The sequence below is a fragment of the Drosophila virilis genome, unplaced genomic scaffold, assembly GCF_030788295.1.
Source record: "Drosophila virilis strain 15010-1051.87 unplaced genomic scaffold, Dvir_AGI_RSII-ME tig00001170, whole genome shotgun sequence".
Taxonomy (NCBI): Eukaryota; Metazoa; Arthropoda; class Insecta; order Diptera; family Drosophilidae; genus Drosophila; species Drosophila virilis.
Window position 1 is genome coordinate 2,650,626 of NW_027212828.1, and position 26,411 is coordinate 2,677,036.

General features: G+C 39.4%; 1 protein-coding gene across 3 annotated transcripts in view; it reads right to left on the reverse strand.

The window, feature by feature from the left end:
• Nucleotides 1–541: 541 nt before the first annotated feature.
• Nucleotides 542–26,411, reverse strand: part of nvd (cholesterol 7-desaturase nvd) — a 74,476-nt gene continuing 48,606 nt past the window's right edge. For 2 of the 3 annotated variants that reach the window (XM_070210810.1, XM_032440793.2), the window contains exons 4-6: nt 1,071–1,176; nt 842–1,015; nt 542–776 (exon numbers count right to left, since the gene is read on the reverse strand). In XM_070210810.1, coding sequence (XP_070066911.1) covers nt 618–776; nt 842–1,015; nt 1,071–1,176 — 439 coding nt within the window. In that variant the 3' untranslated portion in view covers nt 542–617. Of the gene's footprint in view, nt 777–841; nt 1,016–1,070; nt 1,177–8,135; nt 8,236–26,411 lie in introns of those variants that run through there. The other variant, XM_032440794.2, reaches the window with a different exon arrangement.

Sequence of the window (26,411 nt, forward strand, 5' to 3'; positions counted from 1 at the left end):
TATAATTTTTATCTGCGCATCGTCTTACATGCAGAGCCTAGCAAATATATTGGCGGCTTCTTCATTTCAAAGACGTTTTTCTATTTTTATAGAAGTTAGTAATCCGAAATCTTTACTCTCTATTTTTCCTACTCAAAAAACCTACTTTATTACTGAGGAGGCACAGAAAAGTATTAATAAAAAAAAACCTTCCAAATATAAACATTACTTACTTGTCTATTGATTTACTTATTACTTTATTTTATTTTCCAATTTATTTGCAATTTATATCACTTGAAGGCACGCATCTGTTAGCTTTGGAGAACAAAAGAAAAAAGTTCAAGGAAAATCTCAACCACTAAATCAAGGAATTTTTACGAATCGATATATAATCATTAACCAAAGGCACGGATTATCTTAAGTATCTCCTTCCTACTTTTCCGCTCTCTCTTCCATACGTGATGCTGTTGAATTTTATGAGACTTCGCTTGGGGATTGTCTGTTGATCCGCTTAGGATCCGTTTTAATTTTTTCGTCATGCTTACTTCAACCAAAACAGATATTTTTGTAATCCAATAGTTTTGAATTTATTTTAAGATATTGACATAGTCGGTATAATTGTTGTTTTTTTTTGTTTGCTACCAATTTGTATTGGTTTCTAATTGAAATGATTTACTGTTTACCGTGTAGAACTGTGCATACCATTTCCTAAATTTTTTTAGTGAGGATTCTTCCATTAGAAGCATAGGGTTGTTCCGGTACATTTTATGATTCCATATATTCAAATCCCGCTCAAACTTGATTTAAAAAAAAAAGTTGTAATTTGAATATGTAGTTCAAAATTTGGAAATAATTTACATACCATAACGGTTTCTCCAAAAATTAAAAACTTCATAATTGGTGCCATGAATCGGGAAGCGTAAAATCTGTGTACTACTTTTTGTAATAGTGGTTCTACTGGAGTAATGGTTTGAAATATTTGAAAATTTCCAAATGTGGGGGAGTGCAAAACGAGATGAACGTAGGCGGGTCCAATCTGCAAAATAATATAAATATCAACCGATTTTTTTCGATATCACTAAAAAAATAACCTGTTTTCCGATAACATCCATTGAAAAGCACTGAATTTTTCCAAATAACTTGAATATATGATTTAATCTTGTTTCAGCTATGTGCCTGTCTTCTAATGGGCTCCAACTAAAAAAAAAAATATAATTAAAACTTTTATAAATAAGTCCAGGTACTCTATTCAGGAATACTTGAATTAATGAAATTAATTTTTACAAACATGTAGGAATGAACTCGTTTCGTCAAGCAATAAAACAACAACAAAATAAAATATAAAAAATTGCAGTAATTTTTATTCCAACTTACTTTGTGCAACACAATTTTGCATCCATCAGCAATTTTCAATGAACTCTCCTCTGTAAGCATTCATTTAATTTACTGTTGTTGATTGGCCCTTGAAACTGTGTTTTTATTATTGTTGACAGTATAGTCAATGAACAGTTCGTTTATCAGGTATAGAGACCGCTCTGCGAGGGGATCTGAGTCAGACGCCTCAACCTTAGGTAGGAAAGCCGTCCCGCAAGAAATCGCTGACGATAGGTGTAAAATGGGAATGGAGCATGAGTAGCTTAGGGCTTTGGTGTTGGCCGCAGTGACCTCCGCCTTAACTGCGCAGAGCGCATTTTTGAAGAAAAGAGAGACAGAACTGAGGGCTTCGTTAGGCACTCGGATACAAGAATTGACAGACAGAATATCTGCCAGTAGTATAGAAACACATCCGGTCCAGGCAATTGACCAAAATTTACTGGTGTGCCTCTTGGAGACAACCTGCGATAAAATTTACAACCCATACGACGGCAGCTCACGCCACTACCACTACCACTACCAGGCGGTCATAATTATTAAGAGAAAAATTATAGGGACAGCTGATGGTGTTTTGGGTCAGTTTGGCACAGTAATGAATTTGGATGCCATAATAAACCATCTCTATTTCACATACAGGGATAAGAGAGGCATTCACGTCATAGAGAAAGAGATGAGCACACTAAGCTCATTAACAATTTTACAATACTATAACGAGTTTGAGAAAAAGCCTACTCTTCTTTCCAATAAGGTCAACATATGATTTGAACCAAGCATGGCACAAGCGCTATGTACGAAGTTCAGTGATGATGCGTTGCGTGCTTTTGTCTTAGGCCTAAAACGTAGCCTGACGAAAGTCGTGTTTGCGGCAAAGCCTAAGAACTTACCGTCGGCCCTAGCACCAGCGCAAGAGGTACGCCTTTGCCGCTAGCTTCGCAAAAGGGCAAGAAGATAGGGCATAAAAAGTGATCCCGAGGCCGCAGGTCCGTCATCTAGATAGGGGTCAACAGCAGGGGGATCCGCAACCCAGCGGTTTCAAAAATCCTTACTTGACTAAACAATAGCAACACCAACAAAGTCAATTTCAGGAACAGAGTGGCAGGTGGAACAAAGGTGGCAGGTCACAGGAACCAATGGACGTCGATCCATCTATGTCAAAAATTCCACATCAATCGCAGGCACCAGCCTACGTTAACTCTAGCGCTCCTCAAGGCTAAAAAAACGGCCACGTCTGGGCGCTTAAGCTGACAAAGGAGGCAGAGAGTCAATCACACAGCTCACGAGCCTGGTCAAGATTCAGGTGCGAATGCTAGCTCTGCAGCAGCAGCAGAACAGCGAATATGACTTAGACACGCTCAATTTTTTAGTGGAAGCTTCCTGCTGCCCTACATCAGTAGGACAGTAGCAGGGATCCAGATGAGATTTCTCATCAACACGATCGGTTTCAAGAATTATATCAGGCCACATAAAAATCTAAACGGTATGTGCTGTTAGTTCTTTCTTCTCTACCCATTCTATACAAGGCACCGCGACGATTACTCATAAGTGCCTTATATCTCAGTTCGGCAAAACTGCCATATTTTTCTTACTCCCAGACCTGTTCACATTTGATGGAATTGTGGGGCTCGACTTGCTCACGCAAGCAGGAGTGTCACTTTGTCTTTCTTCTCGCCTACAAAGCAAACATAAGGTCTTTGCGGATCCGGAAGAAGTACTTCCCTATAACACATCAGTGGTGGACACTATGAGGACCACTGATGAACCACAAGCTTATGTCCGACTATATTCCTTTCCCATTAGACCAGCGGAATTCGTTAATAAAGAAATTCAAAGCCTTCTGAAGAACGGTATCATCAACCAATCTGTTTCCCCCTACAACCCCATTTGGGCGGCGGACAAGAAGGGGACGGACGAGTTGGGTAACAAGAATATGCGCCTCGTTATTGATTTTCGTAAACTTAGCGAGAAAACCTTCACAGACAGATACCCTATGCCTAACATTCCAATGATTTTGGGGAATCTTGGCAAAGCTAAATACTTTTTAACATGTGACCTAAAATCCGTCAATCAATAGATCACGCTAGCAGAGCGTGACCGTGAAAAAACAGTCTTTGCAGTTAACGGGGGGAAGAACGAATTTTGTCGACTTCCCCTTGGGTTGAAGAATGCGGCCAGCAGCTTCCAAAGAACTCTTGATAGCGTACTGCGTAAGCAACTTGGCAAATCTTGCTATGTCTATGTTGACGATGTCATCGTCTTCTCAAAAGACGAAAATTCTCATATCCAACATGTAGAGTGGGTCTTAAAAAGCCTGTTCGAAGAAAATATGAGAATCTCCAAGGAAAAATCGCATTTTTTAAAGAAAGATTTTGCCTCAAACGCAAAACGCAAATGGGTCAGTAAGTAAACACAGATCGTGAAATAGAATTCTCTGGCTGTGCTTATCTATGCCAAAAATACGAAAATATAATCAAAACAAAAGGGACAGACATACAAGTATTCCTTGATGAAAGGCCTTCCAGCGGAGAGTTTTCATCAAATTTTTCTTTTTTGATAGCTGTGTTTTTTAACATTTTTTTCTTTCATTTTCTATGGGGCTTTAAATTGTTTTGATTATTTATTTTGGCACATGAGGCTTTTAAGATTGTGAGTACTTAAACTCTCTGACACTAATTGTGAAAAATTCGCAAAAAAAAATATTAAACAAGGAAGAGGTTCTAGTCGGGAGCTCCCGACTAGGGGATACCCTATATGTCAAGTTTGCTTCTTCTTTTTCTTTTCTTGGTTTCGTGTAAAAGCGATTCAGGAGTTCCCAGAATCAATGAATATATTCGAGATCAGATCATTTTTAGGACTGGCGAGTTACTTAAGGTTTTTCATCAAAGACTTTTCCTCAATAGCAAACCCATTTCTGATCTTCTAAAGGGCGAGAATGGGTCAGTAAGTAAACACAGATCGTGAAATATCCCGTTAGAATTATCTGAGCTTCAGCGTCACGCATCCCAAAAGCTTCGCAACATTTTGTCAGCAGAAAACGTCATGCTCAGATACCCTGACTTTAAGAAGCCATTTGATCTAACGACCGACGCTTCAGCTTACGGCATAGGGGCAGTGCTTTCTCAAGAGGGTCGCCCCATCTCAATGATTTCCAGAACATTGAAACCCCCGGAGCTGAACAACGCCACCAACGAGCGGGAGCTTGTGGCTATAGTTTGGGCCCTTAGCAAGCTACGCCACTACCTATATGGGATAAAACACATTAACATTTTCACGGACCACCATCCGTTAATTGTTGCCGTTTCTGGGTCAAACCCGAATGCCAAAATTAAAAGATGGAAGGCGCGCATTGAGGAAACGAATGCGCGAATATTTTATTAGCCAGGCAAGGAGAATTTAGTTGCTGATGCGCTATCGCGACAACAGCTCAACGCTCTTGACGAGCTGAATACTGATTCCTGCGCAGCCACAGTCCACAGCGATGCAATTTTAACAAGATTTTAGGATTTCTTATCAGACGCGTGCCAATAATGTATTTTCTTTTGCGCCCATGATCAGCCCATTCACAGACACTTGTATGTGTGTGTCTATGTGTAGAGGTCGAAAATAAGAAATCGTAAAATCTTGTTAAATTTGCATCGGGGACAGGCAGGCAGGCAAGCAACAGGCACACAAGCGCAAAAATGCGTCTATTCATATACAAAATATGCAAGTATGCGTGAATAGCGAGTCCAAAATATTTTAAATGCCTCAGCATTTTGGAAAAATTGAACTTTTGCGCAGTTTTGCTTGTCGGACACATACACACACACATTGAAACGATCCCTAAACATAAAGCATTGAGAGCTGAGAGTATGTGCGAGCGAGATAAAAGTTAACAGCGTTGCCGTTCTATCGCACAAATCATATGGAAGAGAGTGCGCCAAGAACTTTCCTGTAGAGTTAGCGGTTTAAAAATATATCATATGTATATCTTACTCCCTTACTCACGATTTTGGACCAGATGCCTCCAATACATTTTATTTTATACTTTCCGGTACTCATGTCCAGTCTATATGTTGTTTGGTTAGTGCTTCAACGTTGACGAGAGGAGAGAAATTCGTTGCCGAACATAATAGAGCGCACAGAGCAGCTGAAGAAAATGTTAAGCAAGTATTATCAAATATTATCGCTATTTCCATAAAATAGCGAAGTTGGCTAAGGAAACTGCGGAAAGTTATAGAATCTGCTCAGCAGCCAAAAACGTAGGCACCCGAAAAGACAGGAGTAGGGAGTAACTCCGATCTCTGAGACTCCTGGGGAATTTCTACACATTGATATATTTTCCAGGGACAAACAAATTTTTTTTGACCTGTGTTGATAGGTTCACTAAATTTGAGTCGTACAACCAATTTAATCGCGCACTATCGGGGAATTAAAAGCTCCACTACTGCAGCTCATAAATTTCTTTCCACGAGCCAGAACAATTTATTGCGACAACGACTCTTTGACGAATTCTCAAAAGATAAAGACACTGTTGTTAAACAACTACGAAGTATATATTGTTAATGCGCCGCAGCTGCATAGCATATCCAATGGCCAAGTCGAGCGTTTCCATAGCACTCTAGCCGAGCTTGCACGTTGCCTCAAGCTGGAGAAAAACATCAGTGACTCAGTCGAAGTCATAATGCCAGCCTCGATTGATTATAACAAGACATAATATTCGGTCATCAACAAGAGACCTGTTTATACCCTCCATGTGCCCTCAGGCGAACCTCAAGGGGAAATATCAGCAAAGTTAAGGAGTTCACTAGATGCACTAAATGGGTTAGGCTGAACGACCATCGACAGAATAGAGTCTTTGAAGTAGGCGAAAAAGTCCTTATAAAAAGAAACCGCAGGCTTGGCAATAAACGGATCGCGACGACCGTTCTCATTGGAGGGATGGTGGTCCACAAGGACAACCTTAAGTAGGGTGAGAGCTCAAATAAAAGATCGATTCTATGCATCTTGAATTTAATTATAAGTTTCAACATTTGAGCCACTAGGCTTCACCTTTAAGTTTAAATATTTACGCCACTTGACATTGCCTTTAGAAAGACACGTAATTGTTTGGTCCGTTTTCCGCAAGTTCGCGTTTCTGCTATTTCTTTTTTATGCAAGTTCAGCAGCGCGTGTGACTAATTACTCATACGCAAAGTATATACCCATTGTTGACTGCCAAGTTCTGGTCTGGGAGGAATGCGATTTCGTCAGGCACACAGCAAAGAACTCTGTTTCCGCAGTCACACATGAGAAAGTTTCTAAGCGTAGATGCGTCCCACCTCAGAGATCTAATAGAGGCTTTTGGCGTGCACGACAGGTTTTCAAGAAGCTAAGATTTCTTGAGCACACCCCTCACAGTAGTTTCGGGAACTCCTGACTCCAATAAATTGGTGAACTCTAACAACAGACAGGTAGCTATCAACACAAAAGCTCAGGAACAAATTAATCAACTCACTACAAGTGTCAACACATTACTAAAAGCTGCAAAAAATAATCAGAAAGATTCCGGGATATATACGAGACTCTTTTAGCTCGGAGTAAAATGTTGTTGGAAATGCAGAATTTGATGCTCGCTGTTATCCTTGTAAAAATTAATATCATAAGCCCAAATATATTAGATCACGCAGGTTTAAAATCAGTTTGGATCGATGAGCCCACAGGTCAATAGCTGACCTTGTGTCCGTTGCGTCCGTGAAAGTATTACAATCTGTTAATGCCCTTCACTTTATCATTAAGTTCCCGATAGCTAACCTTATGTCCGTTGCGTCTGTTAAAGTATTACAATCTGTGTATGCCCTTCACTTTATCATCAAGTGCCCGTAAATCAAAATGGCTTGCAGGAAAGTGATGCTGTATCCAGTTGCACATGAGAATGCTGTGCTACAAATTGACGACAACACTATAGATCAATGCGGAGATCAAGTGCTTGCCGTATGAATTGCGCTTCCACGCCGAGAGGAACCTTTTGTCAACTTTCACCGACCAGCTATTTTGCCAGAGAGCTGCATGCTGGTGGCTTGGCAAAATGCAGCCGAGTCACTTACTGAGACTTGGGTTCACAGTACGAATGTAATCACGTTCAGTAATTAGGCGCTGATCAATGAACTAAGTACTTGACACTTCTCGCAACAACGTCCAGAGTAAGTTCCCCGGCATCGCGGCATCTCCCCTTCTGAACGTCACCTACCACCAAGACGTGCTGAGTCTCCCTTACCTTAATCGGTTAAATGAACGTAACCTGGAGATCATCAAGGAAGTCAAGGACGAAATTGGAAGGGTCGACAGCGTGGGCACCTACCGTCGGCTCACCAAAATCATGACATCGGCCAAGAAAGTGATCGCCGAGATAGGAGCAGCCGAGGGCGGCCTTAACTTAAGAGGGGACCAACAAGACCAGCTCCAGATGCTGATATATTACTGGGCCGAATGTTCTTACGAGTTAACATAGGTCAGCAAAATGTAATAAACCACCAGCCACAGATGCTGACATAGCTCTGGCCGGATGTTCTTGCGCGACAGTAGCGCACGAGGCGCAAGCTAACCATTCCAGCGGCGTTTGTGAAAAGCACACAATAGCTTAGGGAATTTTGATCAATCTTTTGTAAATTTAATTTTTAATTCGGCTTTCACTGAGGCACATCTGTCCAGCGACTTCGCGCATACATTAACTCACTCGCTACGGCGTATCGGCCTAGTGTTTTATAAACCATAAAACATTTATTAATTTTGTGTTACCCAAATAATAAAATAATCAAAATAAAGTCTTATAACGAAAATCCGCGAGGACTTCTTATTTAAATATTTATTTATATGTAAACAGAAATACTTGTAATTTGTTTTAGTTGCGGCTTTCTTGTCTTATAGCTGAAAAGAAAAAATTAGCGAAAGTAATAATATAAGAGTAAGACATGTTGTCTGGGAAAAGAGAGGAGTAGGTTAATTGAAAAAGTTCTGCAAAGAGGTTAGCAGAATCAGAGCCATTGCTTTCCTTATCGTTCCCAAAAAAAGAGGATGGCAAAGTTGAAGAATAGCGCTTTAAGCTTACAAATCTGTAAAACTGTCTCGGGCTTTGATCAAATTAACTTTACGAGTAAAATAATTCTCGGACTAGACAATTCAGAATAATATGTTTGACTTGGCTAAGGAGCATTTGACGAAATCAATACTCGAACCAGACTTCTTAACGTTTTTAAAATAATTAGACTTAATATTTTTTAATTTGGTCTAGAAGAACCAGCCGAAGGAATCGAATTGGGAGTACATTCACCAAAGAGGGAATGTAATAAATCTTTTTCTTCAACGAGACGTTGACCCAGCCCATATAATGCCACAAGTGAAATATAGAGCAATAAGCTAGACTATCACTCACCTAGGGCTGCCAGTTACTTCTGGTCCTGAGTATGATTACATATACTTTATGAGGTGGAGATGCATCCCTCTGCCTGTTATATACACCTACACAAAACCATTACACGCGATTTTTCTATTTTCAATGGGTTCAGAATATAAATATATTATCGATAACTCATACACAGGAGTATCGACGAAATGAAAGCTCATTTAAAAGGAAAAAATTGCTTTACATGAAACACAAAAGTCCGCAGAAAATAAATCAATCTGCCCAGTTCTCAAATAGGTCTAAATCCCCAAAAAATAAAATTTCAAACACCCACAAACCTCTAATATACCCTCAAACATCATTTATACTTATATACAATCAGAAAATACAACATTTATAACATTTTGATTAGATACACAATTAATATTGTACGTTCTATTACAAATTTCATATCCGCTTATGACATTCTAAAGAAAATAAAGACTTCTGTGAGTTATATAGTACATTATGCAAACACTTTTAACGGCAAAGATAGCATTCAACCTTTACGGAAATAACACATATAGATTAACTTTGGGCAGAATAAAAACGATAGGGCATCCCAATTTACATGAGGAAATATCAACCGAAAGATACATGTTTCGCTTACAATGACGCTACAACAGCAGACTTAGCCCCTTACAAATTATTTACGGGTAGAATCCATTGTTTGTTAGGAACGGTAAATTCAATATTGAACACCAAATCTAAAGAAATAAAATGAGTGACACACTAACCACAACAAGAATGACGCAAATGATTTTCGTCACGAGCAACGCAATATCGACGGCATTCCTCTTCTTTTGGTATATCAAAAACTCCAGTTCCAATACCGGCCTTAACAACCATATAAAAAATCAGGAACCAAAACAAAATTAGAAGCGGACCTGGGTTCGTGCAAAGGAAGCTGAAAGTCTGACTCAGAGAGAGTTCTCAATTGAGAGTGATTGACGTGTTTTACTTGTGCTCCAAGACTTTTATATATTTTTGCGCTTTTATCCTGCATTTTATTTCAAAATTTTGCATTTTTCGGTGCTTTATTTAAAAACTTTTATAAACTGTGCAAAGTGTTATCTGTTGTGCAGCGTAAGTCTGTTAATTATTGCATTTTATAAAACGCGGCGTCAGTTCCGTGTTTGTTGTTATTCCCTGTTTTGATTCTTTTGCCTTGGTGCTCCCCTGTGCATACACTTGTTTGTGCGTGTGTTCGCTGCATACTTCCTGCTTGTGCATCGCGCTCCCGCGATTTTTTCTATTGCTTTTCGCTCCAAACAATTGGTTTGTGTACGAATAATTGTTTTTTGAGTGTTTAGTTGCTCTATCTTGTGCACCGTATTTGTTTTGTTCTGCGCTTTCGCAACTTGCATACGCATTTAATAATTAAGTCGTGCTGTAAGAAACCGTGTACGTTCAAGCAGGCTAACGATTCTGCACTGCCGCAATTTGTAAATTGCTGGCTGTGTGAGAATATGATGATATGCTAAATGTGCAGGTCTCCCTGGGCGTGATTGCGAGAAGATCGCTGCTATTGCCAAGAAGGGCTGCGGTGGCTTGCGTTGGTCGTGCCCAGAATGCATCGACAAGCAAATTGATTTCTCCAGAATGTATAATTCTGTGGGAAATCAATTTTTAAAATTAAATAATGTGGCTAAGCAGCTCTCAAGTAATTTTGACGCAAGTTTCGAGTTGCTTAGCAAATATAAATTCGAGTCCCCAACCAATCGCCGGTTGGAGCCTCAACTTGTGCAATTGCCCTCTTCGTCTGTTCAGACACCTACCACTTTCTTGTCCCTTCCTAGCAACTTGGAGGTATCTCCAATGTTGTCTTTATCGCCTTCTGCAAGCGACTGTCTAATTACCCCTGTTTCAACCCCTGTACTAGTCTCAGTAGAGCCCGTACCTGATCCCGTCACAATTAATCAAACTGCCTCGGCCCCGTCAGCTCCTGGCCGCAAAGGTAGACCTGCGCGCAATCTTGCCCAGATTGTTAAAAACAATCATTGTGCCTCGTTAGCTCCTCCAACTCCTGTATTACCTACAGCCCCATCAGCGCCTACTTTAACGGTAGTTGCCCCTCGTATGCAAGTTTTTGTGTCTCGACTTTCGTCGGACACCACTTCTGAGTCATTGGCAGCCTATATTGCTAGCAAATCTTCTGCTAGCGTGTCAATAACCAAATTTAATTTATCCACCCCTCGTGAAATATCATCATTCAAAATAAATGTTTCACATGATATGTTCCCCATCATTTGTGATCCCAAATTTTGGCCACCACATATGATTGTTCATGAGTTCAAGCCTAAAAAGCGTAACCAGCCTGTCACCCTTCCAGTTCCTTCAATACAGGGTACCATTTCTGCCCCAAAAAACTAGCTCCATCTTCTGACCAAATCTTTATTCATTATCAGATTGTCAGAGGTCTCATTTCAAAGCTTAAAAATCATTTCACGGCCAGCACTTCCCTTGATTCGGATATAATAGCATTTTCAGAAACATGGTTAACCTCAACCATATCTGATTTTGAGATTTTACCGAATAACTTTATTTTGAAATGATCGGCCGACTCGAGGTGGTCGGGTGTTAATTGCCGTTAAAGCCACTCTCCAGTCTGAACTATTCTGTTTTAGTAAGCATACTGACGCTGAGATTGTCTCAGTTAAGGTGTCTTTTCCTACACGGAATATCTATGTAGCATGCTCTTATGTCCCACCTTCTTCTAATATTCAAGTTTATATGAATCATATTACTTGTATTAAAGAAGTTTCTTCACACGTGCGTGATAATGACCTATTAATGGTGTTGGGTGATTTTAATTTGCCGAACATTTCTTGGTCATTATTCACTGCTGAAAATTATCTAGTGCCCTCAGCACAGCACGATTTTATAGACTGCATGCTTGATCTTTCGTTGTTTCAAATCAATTCAATTTCTAATCATATGAATAGAACACTTGACCTTATATTTGTTAACGACTACCTTATTTCTAATGTGTCTAGGTCCCCTCCTTTATCTCTTCCTGAGGATGTCTATCATCCAACTTTAGAGATTGCAATGCTAAATTGTAATCCTTTCACTTCGTGCTCGTCAGCCAATAAGCCCCGCTGTTGTTTTCGCAAAGGAAATTATTCTTTGCTGAATCAGCTTATTTATTCAACCGATTGGTCTTTCTTATATGACTCAGTTGATATGAATACAGCCATTAATTTTTTTTATATCACCCTAAACTCCCTCTTAGATGTGTGTATTCCTAAGTCAATTCCTTCGACTACTTTTTCAAAACCACCCTGGCTTACTCCCAGATTATCACATCTAAAAAATGTAAAATCCAAATATTTTAAAAAGTTTAAAAAGTCTGGTTCGTGTACAGACTTGGCTAAATATTCCATAGCCAAGTCGAACTTCTTTTTTCTTAATTCTCAATGCTATGAGAATTATCTAGCTCGTTGTAAAAGGCAATTCGCTCGAAATCAGAGAATGTTTTATAATTTTGTAAACTTGAAGCGTAAATCTTTAAGTTTGCCATCTTCTTTTTTTCTTATGATGGATAAAGCTAGCAATGACACTGATTCTTCTAACCTCTTTGCTAATTTTTTCCAATCAACTTACTCTTCAGTCTGTCCTAATACTAATTCTTACCCTTATACTATTTCTTCCGCTAGTTCTATACCTCCCTCCATTATTCCACACTCCTCTCTCCTATTAGCTATAAACTCTTTAAAATCTTCTTACTCTCCTGGCCCGGACAATATTCCTAGTTGTCTACTCAAGGAGTGTAGTTCTTCCCTTTTTTTTTCCATTGCTAAAGCTTTTTAATCTATCCCTTGAAACTTCTGTCTTTCCATCTCTTTGGAAAGAATCTTTTATCATTCGTCTTCACAAGAGAGGTGGGAAGTCTGATATACAAAATTACAGGGGCTTTGCAAAACTGTCCGCTATTCCTAAATTATTTGAAAAAATAATCACTTCGAATTTGCAGCATTTCTGCAAATCAGTTGTTTCCCCTGTTCAACATGGATTCGTAAAGAATCGGTCAACTACGACCAATCTTCTTGAGTTTACTTCATTGGTAAATGATGCTTTCCTGCATGCAAACTGATGTCATTTACACTGACTTCTGTAAGGTGTTTGACTCTGTGCACCATGACATTTTACTTTTTAAACTTGACCGAATAGGTTTCCCTCTGTCACTTTTACTTTGGATTAATTCTTATTTAAAAGGTAGGACCCAAGGAGTAATACTGAGGTTGACTACCTCTAAAAGGGTTCACGTTACTTCTGGTGTTCCTCGAGGTAGTCATCTTGGACCTTTACTCTTTACTCTTTTTATAAATGATCTTCCCTCTGTTATATCACATGCCCGTGTCCTCATGTATGCGGACGATGTCAAACTTTTTGTATCATACACTAACCCCCTACATCATTCTCGTCTACAAGACGATTTGAACGCTAAGCAACTTTGGTGTTAATTGCATCTAAATTGTTCAAAGTGTATGTTTATGACATTTAATCGTACTACACCTTATCTTGTCAGTTTTACAATCGACAATTACCCTTTGCAACGTATACTAACAGTTAAGGATCTAGGCGTTATTTTTGATTCTAAACTCTGTTTCAATCTTCACATAGATACCATTGTTAATGAGGCAAAAGATGTACTTGGATTCATTAAACGATGGTCTAAAGAGTTTAACGATCCTTTTATAACAAAACTTCTGTACATCTCTCTTGTTCGCCCTATCCTTGAATACTGCTCTTGCATCTGGTCTCCACAGTATAACAATAGCCAGGATCGTATTGAATCTGTTCAGAAGCAATTTCTGCTTTTTGCCTCACGATGCTTAAATTGGGACCCTAATCTTCGGTTGCCATCCTACTCCAGCAGACTGCTTCTTCTCAACTTTCCGTCGTTAACCAACCGTAGGACAATTCTCGGTGTTGTCCTTCTACATAAGTTGATTATTGGCGACATAGATTCTCCTTTTCTGCTAGGGCGTCTTCAATTCTCTGTTCCGGCTAGACCAACCCGAAATTATCGCCCCTTATTACTATCTACGTGTACAACAGATTACGCTATGCACAATCCATTTCGCGTGCTATGTAAAAATTATAATAGTTTGCATCACGTTTTCTCTACCGAACTGTCTCTACCCCTAATAAAATCGTTGCTTTCAGGATACCTTCGGGAAGTCGCTGACCATTTCCAGCTATGAGCAGGGGCATAGCTTGCCGGACAGGCTGAAAAATTTTGTGATTTCCCATTACTTTTCTCTTTGTCCTATCTACTTAACACTCTTTATCTAACTTACATTGCTTTACTTTATTAACAATCTTCTACTTTCTTTTTTCCTATTTATTGTATTTTCTTTATTAATATAGCATATTGAGATTATTTTTAATTTTACTTTTTTCCTACTTACAACCTTCTGCTTAGACGTAGGCTCTAATAGCGTCACTGACAAAATTAGCTGTGAAAAGGGGCACAGCTGGCCGGACTGGCAAATAAAACACCTCCATCGGTCGGTGATGCTATTTAGAAAATTGTATCCTTTAACTAGGCTTTTAGCATATAATTCTATTGTACAATCTTTTGAATAATGAGGAAGACACTCGTTTTGTCGACCATTAATAAATAAATAAATAAATAAAATAAATAAAATAACCCATAGCAATGATGATAGCGAAGCACTTGTAGCACCCTCTAAGCGACACGCCAAATAATAGGAGGGGAGCCTTAAAATTGCAGCATACACCAAAAACAAAGCTTAAGGACAATTATGAATAATCTAGTTGTAATAATTCGAAGTAAGATTTCATAATTCTTCAAAAAGGGTAACATACATCAGAAGCTGAAATAACTGATTTACCTTAACATTGTGAGTAAAAAAAAATATGGAAGGAGTTTTTGACACTTTTTCCAATCAACATAGGAGAACTAATAGTGCAATTACTTATTTCATCACTATCGTCAAAATCCACATAATAGCTTTATGGCCACAAAATAGAGTTTCTCGGTACAAACTTCAACTTATGCAACTACTATAAAAAAAATAAAAATTAATGAAACTGTAAAAGACCAGGATATACTTTTCATGCTATTCATTGTGGAGAATAATTACTGCTTGCTGAGATCACACAAATCTTTATAAAATCGTGCCTCTACAAATAAGCCTTCACAATGAGACGCATGACATTATCACATTATCAAAATTGCAGTGGCCTAATGCAGCGTTCCCTTGTCATTCCTGTACATACTATACACGGTGGATATATCTTTAGAATACCAGCTAACAACGCCTACGTTATTTTACGACACCGCAATACATATTACACAACGCGTTTGCATCCGTCTATAATCCAACTTTACAAATACATTTCACTGCAGAGCTATGACTCTTAATTCAATTATAAATCATCAGATATAATATTTGATTATTTATTGCAAGTCCAGAAAGAACATAAGTTCACTAAGATTTAAGTAGTGGAGACTCTATAATTAAATGCCAAAATGCAATGTTAAATGCTAAAAAGCCTAGAACTATACTCAGTATTTTGGGATCTTTCCCATACAGATCATATATATATGTAAACGAGAAAGAAGGGCTATCTTCGGCACGCCAAAGATCTAATACCCTTGCAGACCCAACCTTTTCATAATACTCATAGTGCTTTGCCCCTATCTAAGAAGTACCGGGAAAATAGTATATGCCGAGTTTGGTCAAGATATCTTGATAATCAAAATGTTTTTTCATACAAAAACTTAATTTTCGACCGATCGTTCCAATGGCAGCTATATAATATAGTGGTCCGATCTTAATAGGATTTTGCATATATATGAGGAGTAAAGTAAAACTAATAAATGCCGAGTTTGGTCAAGATATCTTGATAAACTAAATGTTTTTTCATACAAAAACTTAATTTTCGACCGATCGTTCCTATGGCAGCTATATGATATAGTGGTCCAATCCAGCTGGTTTTCACATATGTGCTGCGTGCAACAGAAAGAGGGAGTTCTGCAAAGTTTCATTAAGATAGCTTTAAAACTGAGGGACTAGTTCGCATAGAAACAGACAGACGGACAGACGGACATGGCTATATCGACTCGGCTGTTGATGCTGATTAAGAATATATATACTTTATGGGGTCGGAGATGTCTCCTTCTATGCGTTACACATTTCACGACAAAATTATAATACCCTCTGCAAGGGTATAAAAAGATGCTATTCTATCAGTTAAGAAAAACTTTTCATTTAAACTAACATGAACACGACTTCGCATACCGTACACAACGATATTGAAGACAAAAGTTAACTGAAAAATAAATTAATATCTGATGATAAATAGGGCATCATCGTATTTGACCCCACCATAAATCTCTTTGGCAATAACTAGGCCTTAAACCTAAAAATGATATTCTCATAATTATCGGAAGTCTATTCTAACATGCGAATTTCTGGCCTAGTGTATGCCCAGAGACTAACGAGATTACAAAGAGAAACCTGTGCATCTGAACCCTGCCCCGCATGGGCTTTTAACACACTACTAAAGCGACTTCCATTTGACTTTAACTGTTCATCGCAGTGCAGAGAGCTTTAAGATTAAAAGCAGTCGTATTTGCAAAAAAATATTAGTAAAACACACACTTTTTACTTTCAACACTAACAGCACAGGAACAGACAGAATACAAGTCCCCAGAACTGTCCTTCACAAAAAAAATATATATATCAAACGGGAGAGGGATATGGTAGTTCACAATTCTTTTTAAAAAGACGGTTCTAAGATGGGCTTGTCGAGAGGGGCAGGATTGCATATACAGAACTGAAGAACAGTATCGATTTTTATACAACCGTATTCTACGTATTACAGTTCGGGGTCTACCCTATGTTTGGAGCTGGCAACGGAAAAGGGGACTTAGAAACACCATTTAAAAATACTCAGAAAACCAGGATGGTATTAAATATTCTCATACAAAACGCATTGAAAACTTTTTCCTTAAAAAACACAGTTCAGGTAGCATGGGATAGACATAGAAAAAATTTACCGAATGCAAGTTTGTTATGGCCCACCCATAACAACAATAGGAAATCTTACCATTTTTTCGGTGATTTCAGTTGAAAGACTCCAGTACTAACCGGACATTGATGCTTTTCCCTTTTCGGAATAGTTAAGTTATGCTTTGGAGGAAGGCATAGCCGTTTTGGAGGTGTATGCTTATCAGTCGAAACTGCCCGGAAATAAACGTGTCGCTGGCGAGGAGACTTTTAAGCTTTTATACAGTTAAGAGTTCGTTCCGGACAGGTATGCCTCCTAAAGACAGCCGAAGGGGTGTGCTATAATATGAGCTATGGTGTGCGCGCAAATAAATATTAATTTTTTTTAAGCGAACTGTTTATTTTGCTACCGGCTTTTTGAGGCGAGCTTTTTTAGGTGGCGAAAGGCTCTGATAAAATCGGATGCATTGTCGCCCTAACATCCCTCCCGTAACATTATGAAACGCTTCAGTAGTGAAGTCAGACTTTAAGAGTAAAGCTCTGGAGGCAAGACTATCTAGAAGAGCCACCAAAAAGGCTCTATAATGAAAATCAAACTCGCACACAATTAGAAGCTTCATGTGTGACTAAAAGGTTTTAACCTTTCGAAGGAGATAATTAAGTTATTGATTCGCAAATAGGGTTATCGCTGATTTATACATTTCAATAATCTTCTTATAAAAGCTTCTCATATTCATGGGAAAATATATATGATTTATATATATTATTTTATCCAATGAAGAATAGTTCGGAGTCTGTGCAGAAAATCATTTTTTTTCAGTCGAATAACTGAGCAATGGCTAAAATGGCTTTACACAGGAAAATAGATCTGTAAAAAGGTGAACCTCACATAGCCAACGATAAGGTAAACTTTTTATTTGAGGAGGGCGACTTTTGGTTAAGGAGTTGCTCAGCGCACAAGGCACAAGGCATGTCATAGACACAATAGTCGTTCTAAGAGTAGTCCGAATAGTCAAAAATGGTGCATATGCCGTTCAAAAATTTACGGTGTTCAGCTTAAAGATCTTTAGAGATCTCTTCTCCACACTACGAACTGAAAGTACAAGTCTACTTCGTGGATTATCACTTGGCGGTACATCTTTCTAGCACTTCAAGCAATTAAAAATGCATTAAATGGGTATAATATTTTGTGAAAGTGTAACTATCAGAAGTATCTATGACCCCATAAAGTATATAATTCTTGGTCAGTATCAATCGTCGAGTCGATTGAGTCATGTTCGTCTGTCTGCCTGTAATGTTGCCAATAATGGCTAGCAACCTATTTATACCCTGAACCCATTGAAAATAGTGATGTATTTGTGCAAATGAATGAAACTGGCGGAAGGAAGCGCCTCCGACCACATAAACTATATATATTATTGATCAGCATCAATAGCCGAGTCGACATAGCCATATGCGGCGCCCCTCCGACCATTCGAGTATGAACTCAAGGATATCAGAACCTATAAGAGCTAGAGAAATTTTGGTTGTAGGAACTCCTAATGCCCGCGCAGATCACCTTTTCGATATTCCCGATTTCAAGTAATCGATAAAAATCGAAATCCTGTTTTCTTAATAAACTGAGTAAAGTAAAGAAAAAATAAATACTTCATTTAAAAATCCCCACCAATTTACTGCAAAAAACTGCAAAACCATACAAATATTCTGCAGCACAATAAAATTTCTTCTGAAAATGACATCAAGATTGCTTAAGAAAGACAGAAGTTATTAAATTGTTATTGGCAGTCCATATGGATACAAGCGCACTGTACAAGAATTTCTGTATACATGTTCAGACATACACACACATGCACACACACAAATAGAATTTTAATCGAGCTCTACTTATAACTCCAAGAGGACAAAGTATGCAAAGCTAATCCGAACTAGAGTCCAGTGTCATTCATCGCAACTTTTCCGTTGTATAGACAATTCACAATTGTGTGCTGACATATTGATGTGAATTAAAGTAGTAGGCTATATGGGATTTTAATTTCGGATACTTGTCATATGAAAGTCGTCACAAAAACTTATTTTTAGCGATAAAATACAAGTTTATAAGAAAAGTTAAGACTCTTAAGGTAAAAATGGAGGGGTTGTCGAACTTGTTATTTGTTCGCCGAAAATATCTGCGTATTTTCCTGATGATTTTATTCTCAAAGCTCCTGTTTAGAAAACTGAACATTGACTCTAGTCGACTGGTCTTCCCCAAACCAAACCTTTTGCAGAGTTGTACCAACAGAACACAGACTTTACTACAGTGTTATTTCTTTTTACTGGTCTTCTCATCTCCCCATCTTCCCTCCAGATCTTAAGTTTCTGAAGGAGCTTAATAACTTTCAAGCCTGAATTAGGCAACTTTCGAACCGAAACATGTGTGTTACGGGGCGAAGTGAAAATGTCTACTGTCCTACTGTGTCTCGCATTTTTCAGTAATCAGCGCTGGCTTCTTACACTGGAAGCGCAGCGTTAGAATTAGTTTGTACTTACAGAAGTTGATATGACGCAGCTGCGCAATTTGCCTTTTCGTCGAGGTTCACTTTCGTTTTCTGCTTACATCTGATAAGAAGTGTAAGAGAAGATAAGCGCGTGATCATTAAATAACGAAAGAGAATAAAGATTTCACCAATCGTACGTACAGCATCGAATCGAATCGTATCGCACATCGAATCGAATGTTGTTTCTTTCGACACTAGAAATCCCTGCCAAATACGCGTCCCGGCGTGAGTCTCGGCACCAACAATCTGAAATATTCTCTGCTGCAGAGAGTGTCTAAGGTATTCTCTGCTACGGCGGAAATTTCTGCGAAGCAAGCAAAGTCACAACCTGAGCTGCCTATAGAGATACGTGTTGTAATAACCTCAAAGCGGACTTCAGAGTATTGGTGTGGTGAGATGGCTGACGGTGATGAACAAGGTGCAAGTGCGAGAAGGACGACAATTAGTAATCAACCCGGTGTAACTGCAATGCTTGTAACGGCATGGTCAACGAGACAGGCCGACCTGTCCCTGCTGGAGTTCAAGATAAAGTAGCGGCTGTCCATCTACGTCGTCTGCAGCTACTGGTCCAAGGGAAAGTTTAACACCGACGCGGCAAAGAACTGAGAAAGAGGGAGCATTCTTCAACCCTTTGGGATACCTGAACGTGAAGCAGAAACAGGTTGCGGCTAATTGGAGTGTACACCCTAGCTTGCCATATCAAGCAGACACGGCGGTGTTTAACCAGGCTACGGGGCCCAGTACTGTCGCGTGTATGGGCCTTACAGGTCTGGGAGTGCTTAATAGATCGATAGAGCACGCGCCGCGGCAGCAATTCGATAATGTACATTGTAATGCTGCGACACCTTGGAATGGACCGCTGACATCTGCGCAAATCAGTACGCGACACGTAATCAGCAAAGATTTACCAATATTTACTGGCAAAACAGAGGAATGGTTGATTTTTATCAGCAATTATAAGCAATCCACAGATAGATGTGGATTCAGCAATGAGGATCTCATCCGGCTTCAGAAGTGCCTTTAAAGGCAAGCCCTGGATGCGTTGCGTGGAAAGCTTATTATACCAGCTTCAGTACAGTATGCTATAGGCACATTGCGAATGCTGTATAGCCGCTCTGAAATAGTACATGCTGCGCTGCAGCAAAAGTTACGAGCGGAGCCAGCAATAAAATCGTATAATTTGAACACTGTTATCCGATTGGCCTTAGCTGTCCAAAACTATTGCACAACGATTGAAGCCATTGGAATGCACGAATATCTTTGTGATCCCGCGCTACTAAGCGAGCTAATTTGTAAGATGCAATATGAAATAGGACTGGGGCCGTCATCGAATTTCAAATTCAGAGCCATGGGTACAAAACAGCGGCGGAAAAGCGGCTCTGCTCTTGGTGCTTTATGCGACATCGTAAACAACTGTGTAAAACAAAGAAGAAAGGTCACGTGGGTAGTTGCGAGTCAACGCAGCATGTACTGCTACATTCGCCTACCACGAGCGGTAGTTAAGATGAGCATACGGATCAACGTAGCAACAATCGGGCTAAGTCAATGGCGTCTGCCGGTTTGTTTCATGGCAGGTCCGCAAGTAAGACACTGTTTTGATATGTTCCAATCAGGCTCCATAGTAAATAAAATAGTGTGCGCACTATGCATTAGTGAATGAAGAAGCTGAATATACGCTAATAGAAAGAGCGCTTGCAGACGAGTTGGAACTAGATGGTTCGGCGATCCAGCTGAGTCTTAAATGGACAGGCGACATGACCAAAAATTAACCTGAATCTATGTCTGTGGATGTAAGCATTTCGGCTCCAGAACATAATGCGGGTCAGTATGCGTTGAAAAACGTGCGAACTGTAGAGAACTTGCACTTACCAGAGCAAAGTTTCGTGCCACAGTTGCTTAAGTCTCGGAAGTATTTATCTATGCTTCCCATACTGCCGTATAACAACGTAAAGGCTAAGCTTATTATCGGCTTGGACAACATGAAAATAACTGCAACCCTGGAGATACGAGAAGGTGAAAACGACGACGTCATAGCAGCGCGAAGCAGACTAGAATGGGCTGTATATGGCCGCCCAATGGTGGGTGAAAGCAACACGCCTCGTCTGCTACATATTTGTGGTGCAGTGTGTCATTTGAGATGAATGAGGCTCTAAAGAACTTTTTTGTCCTGGAGTCGCTAGGGGTGAGCGTCTCCTTAAGTCCGCTGAGATCCAAAGAGGACGAACGCTCGATGCAGATAATGGAGGCAACAATAACTTATCTGGAAGACGAAAAGCGCTGGCAGACTGGCCTGTTATGGCGGTTTAATCGCATTCATAAGCCAGACTCTTACCAGATGGTGGTTAAGCGCCTTAAATGTCTAGAGGCAAAGATGTTCAATGACCCAACGTTGAAGGAGTTCATGATGAATACGATGCACGACTACAAACAGAAAGGATATATCCGCCGGCTGAAGGATAGTGACTTACAGTCACCAATCCGAACAAGCAAAAGACACGCTGGGTATGGAATGCAGCCACCAAAGTTAGTGGCACGTCGCTGAACGATTGTTTGCTAAAAGGCCTAGATACACTAGCATCTTTGATGCCAGAGCGCAAGGCAAAGCAAAAGATAGCTAAGTGGCTATGACAAGAAAATAACTGACGAATGTCTGTACAAGAACAAAAACACACATCGGATTGTTGCAGGTTTTCTACCGAATTGAAGATTATGCAAGCAGCTTGAAGCTTGTGCTTAAAACTGTATGAAATGTCACGTACAGACCTTGCCTTGAAACCGAAAGACCCCAGACACATAATAAAAATTGAGCAATCTTAGGATAGCTGATCCTATTTATCGGGGTTTGGATTCTTGATAAATGCCTTAAAAGCCTTAAGGCGAGAAAATATCATTGAAATCCTTGCATTTGCTAGAGCTGGGCAAAGAGATATTAAGTTAATTTTCTAATAAAGGCCCAGACCATAACACGGTAGGCAGGAGATAACAACCATTACGGAACAAAAACGAGTGAACACTGTGATACAGTTGAAGGTTCCCGCTTTTAGGCCGCCAGAGATAGTGATCTAAGAATGTAGGGAGTGCATAAAGCAGTACATTGACGGAAAGTGGCTGAAGCACGCAGCTAGTACTAACGTAAGTTAGTCAGTGGTAGCTAGCGATGTCGTCGCCATAACTTAGAATTAATTTGGCAGTGATTGGACAGAATAATAATAATTGACAAAATCACTCGGCACTATGAAACGGCTTACAATTTTTCTTTGACCGAATTCTGGTATAATGTAGTCCATCTCACCTCCCAACCAACGAAAAAGGACATGCAAAACAAGAACGTTCCCTCCCTGTGGAGGAACCATGACAAGTTTTGCTCCTTGCCCAGCTTTATTCTAGCTAATCCACACACAATGTTTTTTTTTAGGAGGAAAAAGCATTAAAAGCCGAAAGGTTTGGAGGTTGTACCCACTAAAAGCCCATCTACTACCCACCTACCCTCATGGCAGCACCAATGGGTATCACTTTATCCATGATTGACGATTGCGCTGTATTTCAGTGAGACGCAAGGATTTGGTAATCACTGCCACTAATTGCTACTAGCAATGCAATTGTTTTGCGGCCATAGTAGAATATCTGTTAAGTCGATGACTGTAAAAGGTCTCCCAATAATTTGACTAAGCTCTTCCTATTAAGCAACACACACCACACATCGTAGAACTTTTAAGCATCAGCATTGCAGAAGTTACGGGTTGGACTAGCTGATTTTTATGCCTTGACAGGCACAACGACTGATAGTTTAATGAGAAATTATTCTTATGCACAACACTTCTGAATGAATTAAAAAGAATAAAGTAAGAGGTTCTAGTCGGAAGCTTCCAACAATGGAATACCCTGAACCCTCTTAATTCAGCACCAAATAATTTGACAAAAAAGTTCCCTTTGCAGGGTTCGAGCTCGCAACTGACCGTATTACTTGCTGTCGACTCTTCTCAACAGATACATCAGCGAAAACTAGCGACAGACCGCACCACCTGCTATGCCTCTACTCAGCAGCCACACCAAAAATTACGCACTTATGATGAAAAAAGCAACTAAAATAGCATTACAGAAAAAATGACCATGCTGCTAGACTGCGATAGAATGCGAAGAATACGCGCATGAATGTGTGTGGGTACATGTGTACAGAAATTCCATAGGCTGCTGCCCCATCCAATTGCGCAGTTGCATATAACTTTGGTTTTTTCTTAACTGATTCTTATGAAATTTTCTACAGTATATCTTATTGTACCATAGAATATTTGTATATTCTGACAAAGACAATTGCATTTAAATTGTGGCTTGAATTGGTTGGCAATACAAGTTGGGTTATGAAATTGATTTATATAGCTCTGGAGTGGTAGCGGGGAGCGATAGGTATAAAATCAAAGATACTTAACATGAATATAATATTCTAGAAGCAACATATCATGTTTGGTGACTCTAGCTCTTATTATTTACCCAATTTGCCCAAAAAACAGGATGTCGATATCGATTTTTATCGATTGCTTGAAAACGAAGTAAGTTATTGATTATTGGAAAAAAACTCGATCTGCCCAGGCACTAGGAGCACCTACATCTAAAATTTCAGCTCTTATAGATTCTAAGATCCTTGCGTTCATACATACGGACGGACGGAAGGACAGACAGACGGACATGGCTAGATCGACTCGGCTATTGGTGCTGATCAAGAATATATTTAATTTATGGGGTCGGAGATGCTTCCTTCTGCCTGATACATACATTTGCATTTTGCACAAATACAATATACCCTTTTTACCCATTTGCAATAGGTTCAGGGTATAAAAAATGGAATATTGAAGTTGCCAAGTACGATCAATGATTACTAAGTATATGAAACTTTTAATCACATCAAATAGATCTCCGGATGGGATGTAATCATCATAACAAAAACATCCAGAGTTCCTAACAAAGAGCCAAATTAGCTGCCATTAGTAATAATACTACTGTATTTAAAGGCGTTCTCCTCTTGAAAAGAACAGATGTCTTTTATTGTGCTCTGCGCTTTGTTTTTGTTTTAATAAAACACCGGCTTTTTCATTATTAATCTTTTATATATTTATATTTTATGTTTATTTTTTTTTTTATTTATCGCGATTGCATGCTTGTGGCCTGTGCATTTTTATTATTTAAATATTGTTTCTTTCAAATTTGTGTTCTTGTGCATTTCTGTTTGTGCGCTTGCGCTATTAGTTCTATTGGTAAGCTTCTTGTTGCTGTTTGTTGTTTATATTTAACTGCAAATTGCCTCTCTGGGATGCAAATTTTCGTAAGCAAGCAAGCTATCTATAAATAGACTACTCTCACACTCGCGCTCTTTCACCTTTTTCCAACTTGTGCTTTGATCTTTTTATACTTTTTGCCGCTTGTTGGTGCTCTATACGTTATTAATCTATTCTAAATAACTCTCATCTTACATTTAACTGCGTTATTACAACCCATTATAGTAGACCATAAAATTGACTGCTCTAAGAAAACTTGCCAAATGCAAATTATGGCAAGTCAATCCAGCATACCTTGTTGGCTGTGTGATAATGTCTTGCATTCTAAATGTGCGTTGATGTGGGGGATGCTATTGTGACTCGTGTAGGGAGATTGATGGTGAAATGCGGACGTTTATGCGTCTGACCAGGAGTGGCTTTAGGGGCCTGATTGTTGGTTTTCGTAAACTTAACGATCAACTCACAGCCCTGGACATCCAATTTAATAGCCTTAAACTGTTGAATGAGTCTCCTGGGCCTAAAAAGTCCAATCCTTGCGATTTGACGTTGCATAACACCCTTTAACCCCCAACTGCAATTCAGCAGCCTACTACACCGATTACACACCTCATCTCGTTTGTTACGCCAGTAGCTGTGAGGTCTGCTGTGGACACTGATTCTGTCCCGAAAACTGTGACATCGGCACGAGAAAAACAAGTCGAATTATCCGTGTCGTCCGCTGTCGTGGGTTTTCCGAAAGGGCCACAGCAACAATTAATTTTACAACAGCCGTTAGAAGGTTTTTTGTGCGTACTAACGGCTGTTTTAGGTACCACAGTTATAAGTGGTTCCACTGTCCTAACTATGGCGCCTAAGCCTCTAGTCTGTATTCCACCGAAGAGACATATTTTTGTTTTGAGGCTTGTCCCTGGTATATTGGTGGAGATATTTAAGTTCTCTTATGAAAGGGATATTGTATCCTTTAAAATAAGTGTTCCACCAGAAATATTTACTGATATTTGTTGTAAAGAGTTATGGCCGGAGCACTAAATAGTAATAAAATATAAGGCCAAACAGAACAAGTAAGAGGTTCTAGTCGGGAACTCCCGACCTGGGGATACCCTGAACCATCCTCTTCAAACAAAATGCACATATATTCTATTTTACGAGATATAAGTCAAGTTTGGTGACTCTAGCTCTTGTTATATGCCAAAAAATGCCCAAAAAACAGGATATCGATATCGATTATTATCGATTGCTTAGAAACGGAGTAAGTTATCGATTATCGGAAACAAACTCGATCTGCGGGCACTAGGAGCACCTACATTTAAAATTTCAAGTATCTAGCTCTTATAGGTTCTGAGATCCTTGCGTTCAACCATACGGACAGACGGAACGACACACAGACGGACATGGCTAGATCGACTCGGCTATTGATGCTGATCAAGAATATATATACTTTATAGGGTCGGAAATGCTTCCTTCTGCCTGTTACATACATTTGAATTTGGCACAAATACAATATACCCTTATACCCATTTTAAATGGGTTCATCGGACTCCGATTGTATTACCACCTATTTTTAATAGCTCAACAGCTTTAGTTGCTGTGTCAAAAAACTAATTTCTTCTTTCGAGCTTGCCTACCAGAATGTTGGAGGTCTTAAATCCTGCTTAAAACTTGCTAACCTGTATTTAGACTCTTTAGCTTTTAATTTTCAAATTATCGCCTTCACTGAGACCTGGCTGAAGCCGAACATATCAGACTCTTCAATATTTACCTCCAAATACACCACTTACAGGCGTGATCGAGCTCCCCGAATCGGACGAGGAGTACTAATAGCGGTTGAGTCTGCTCTTTCATCGGAACGCATTGATCTTTCCACCTC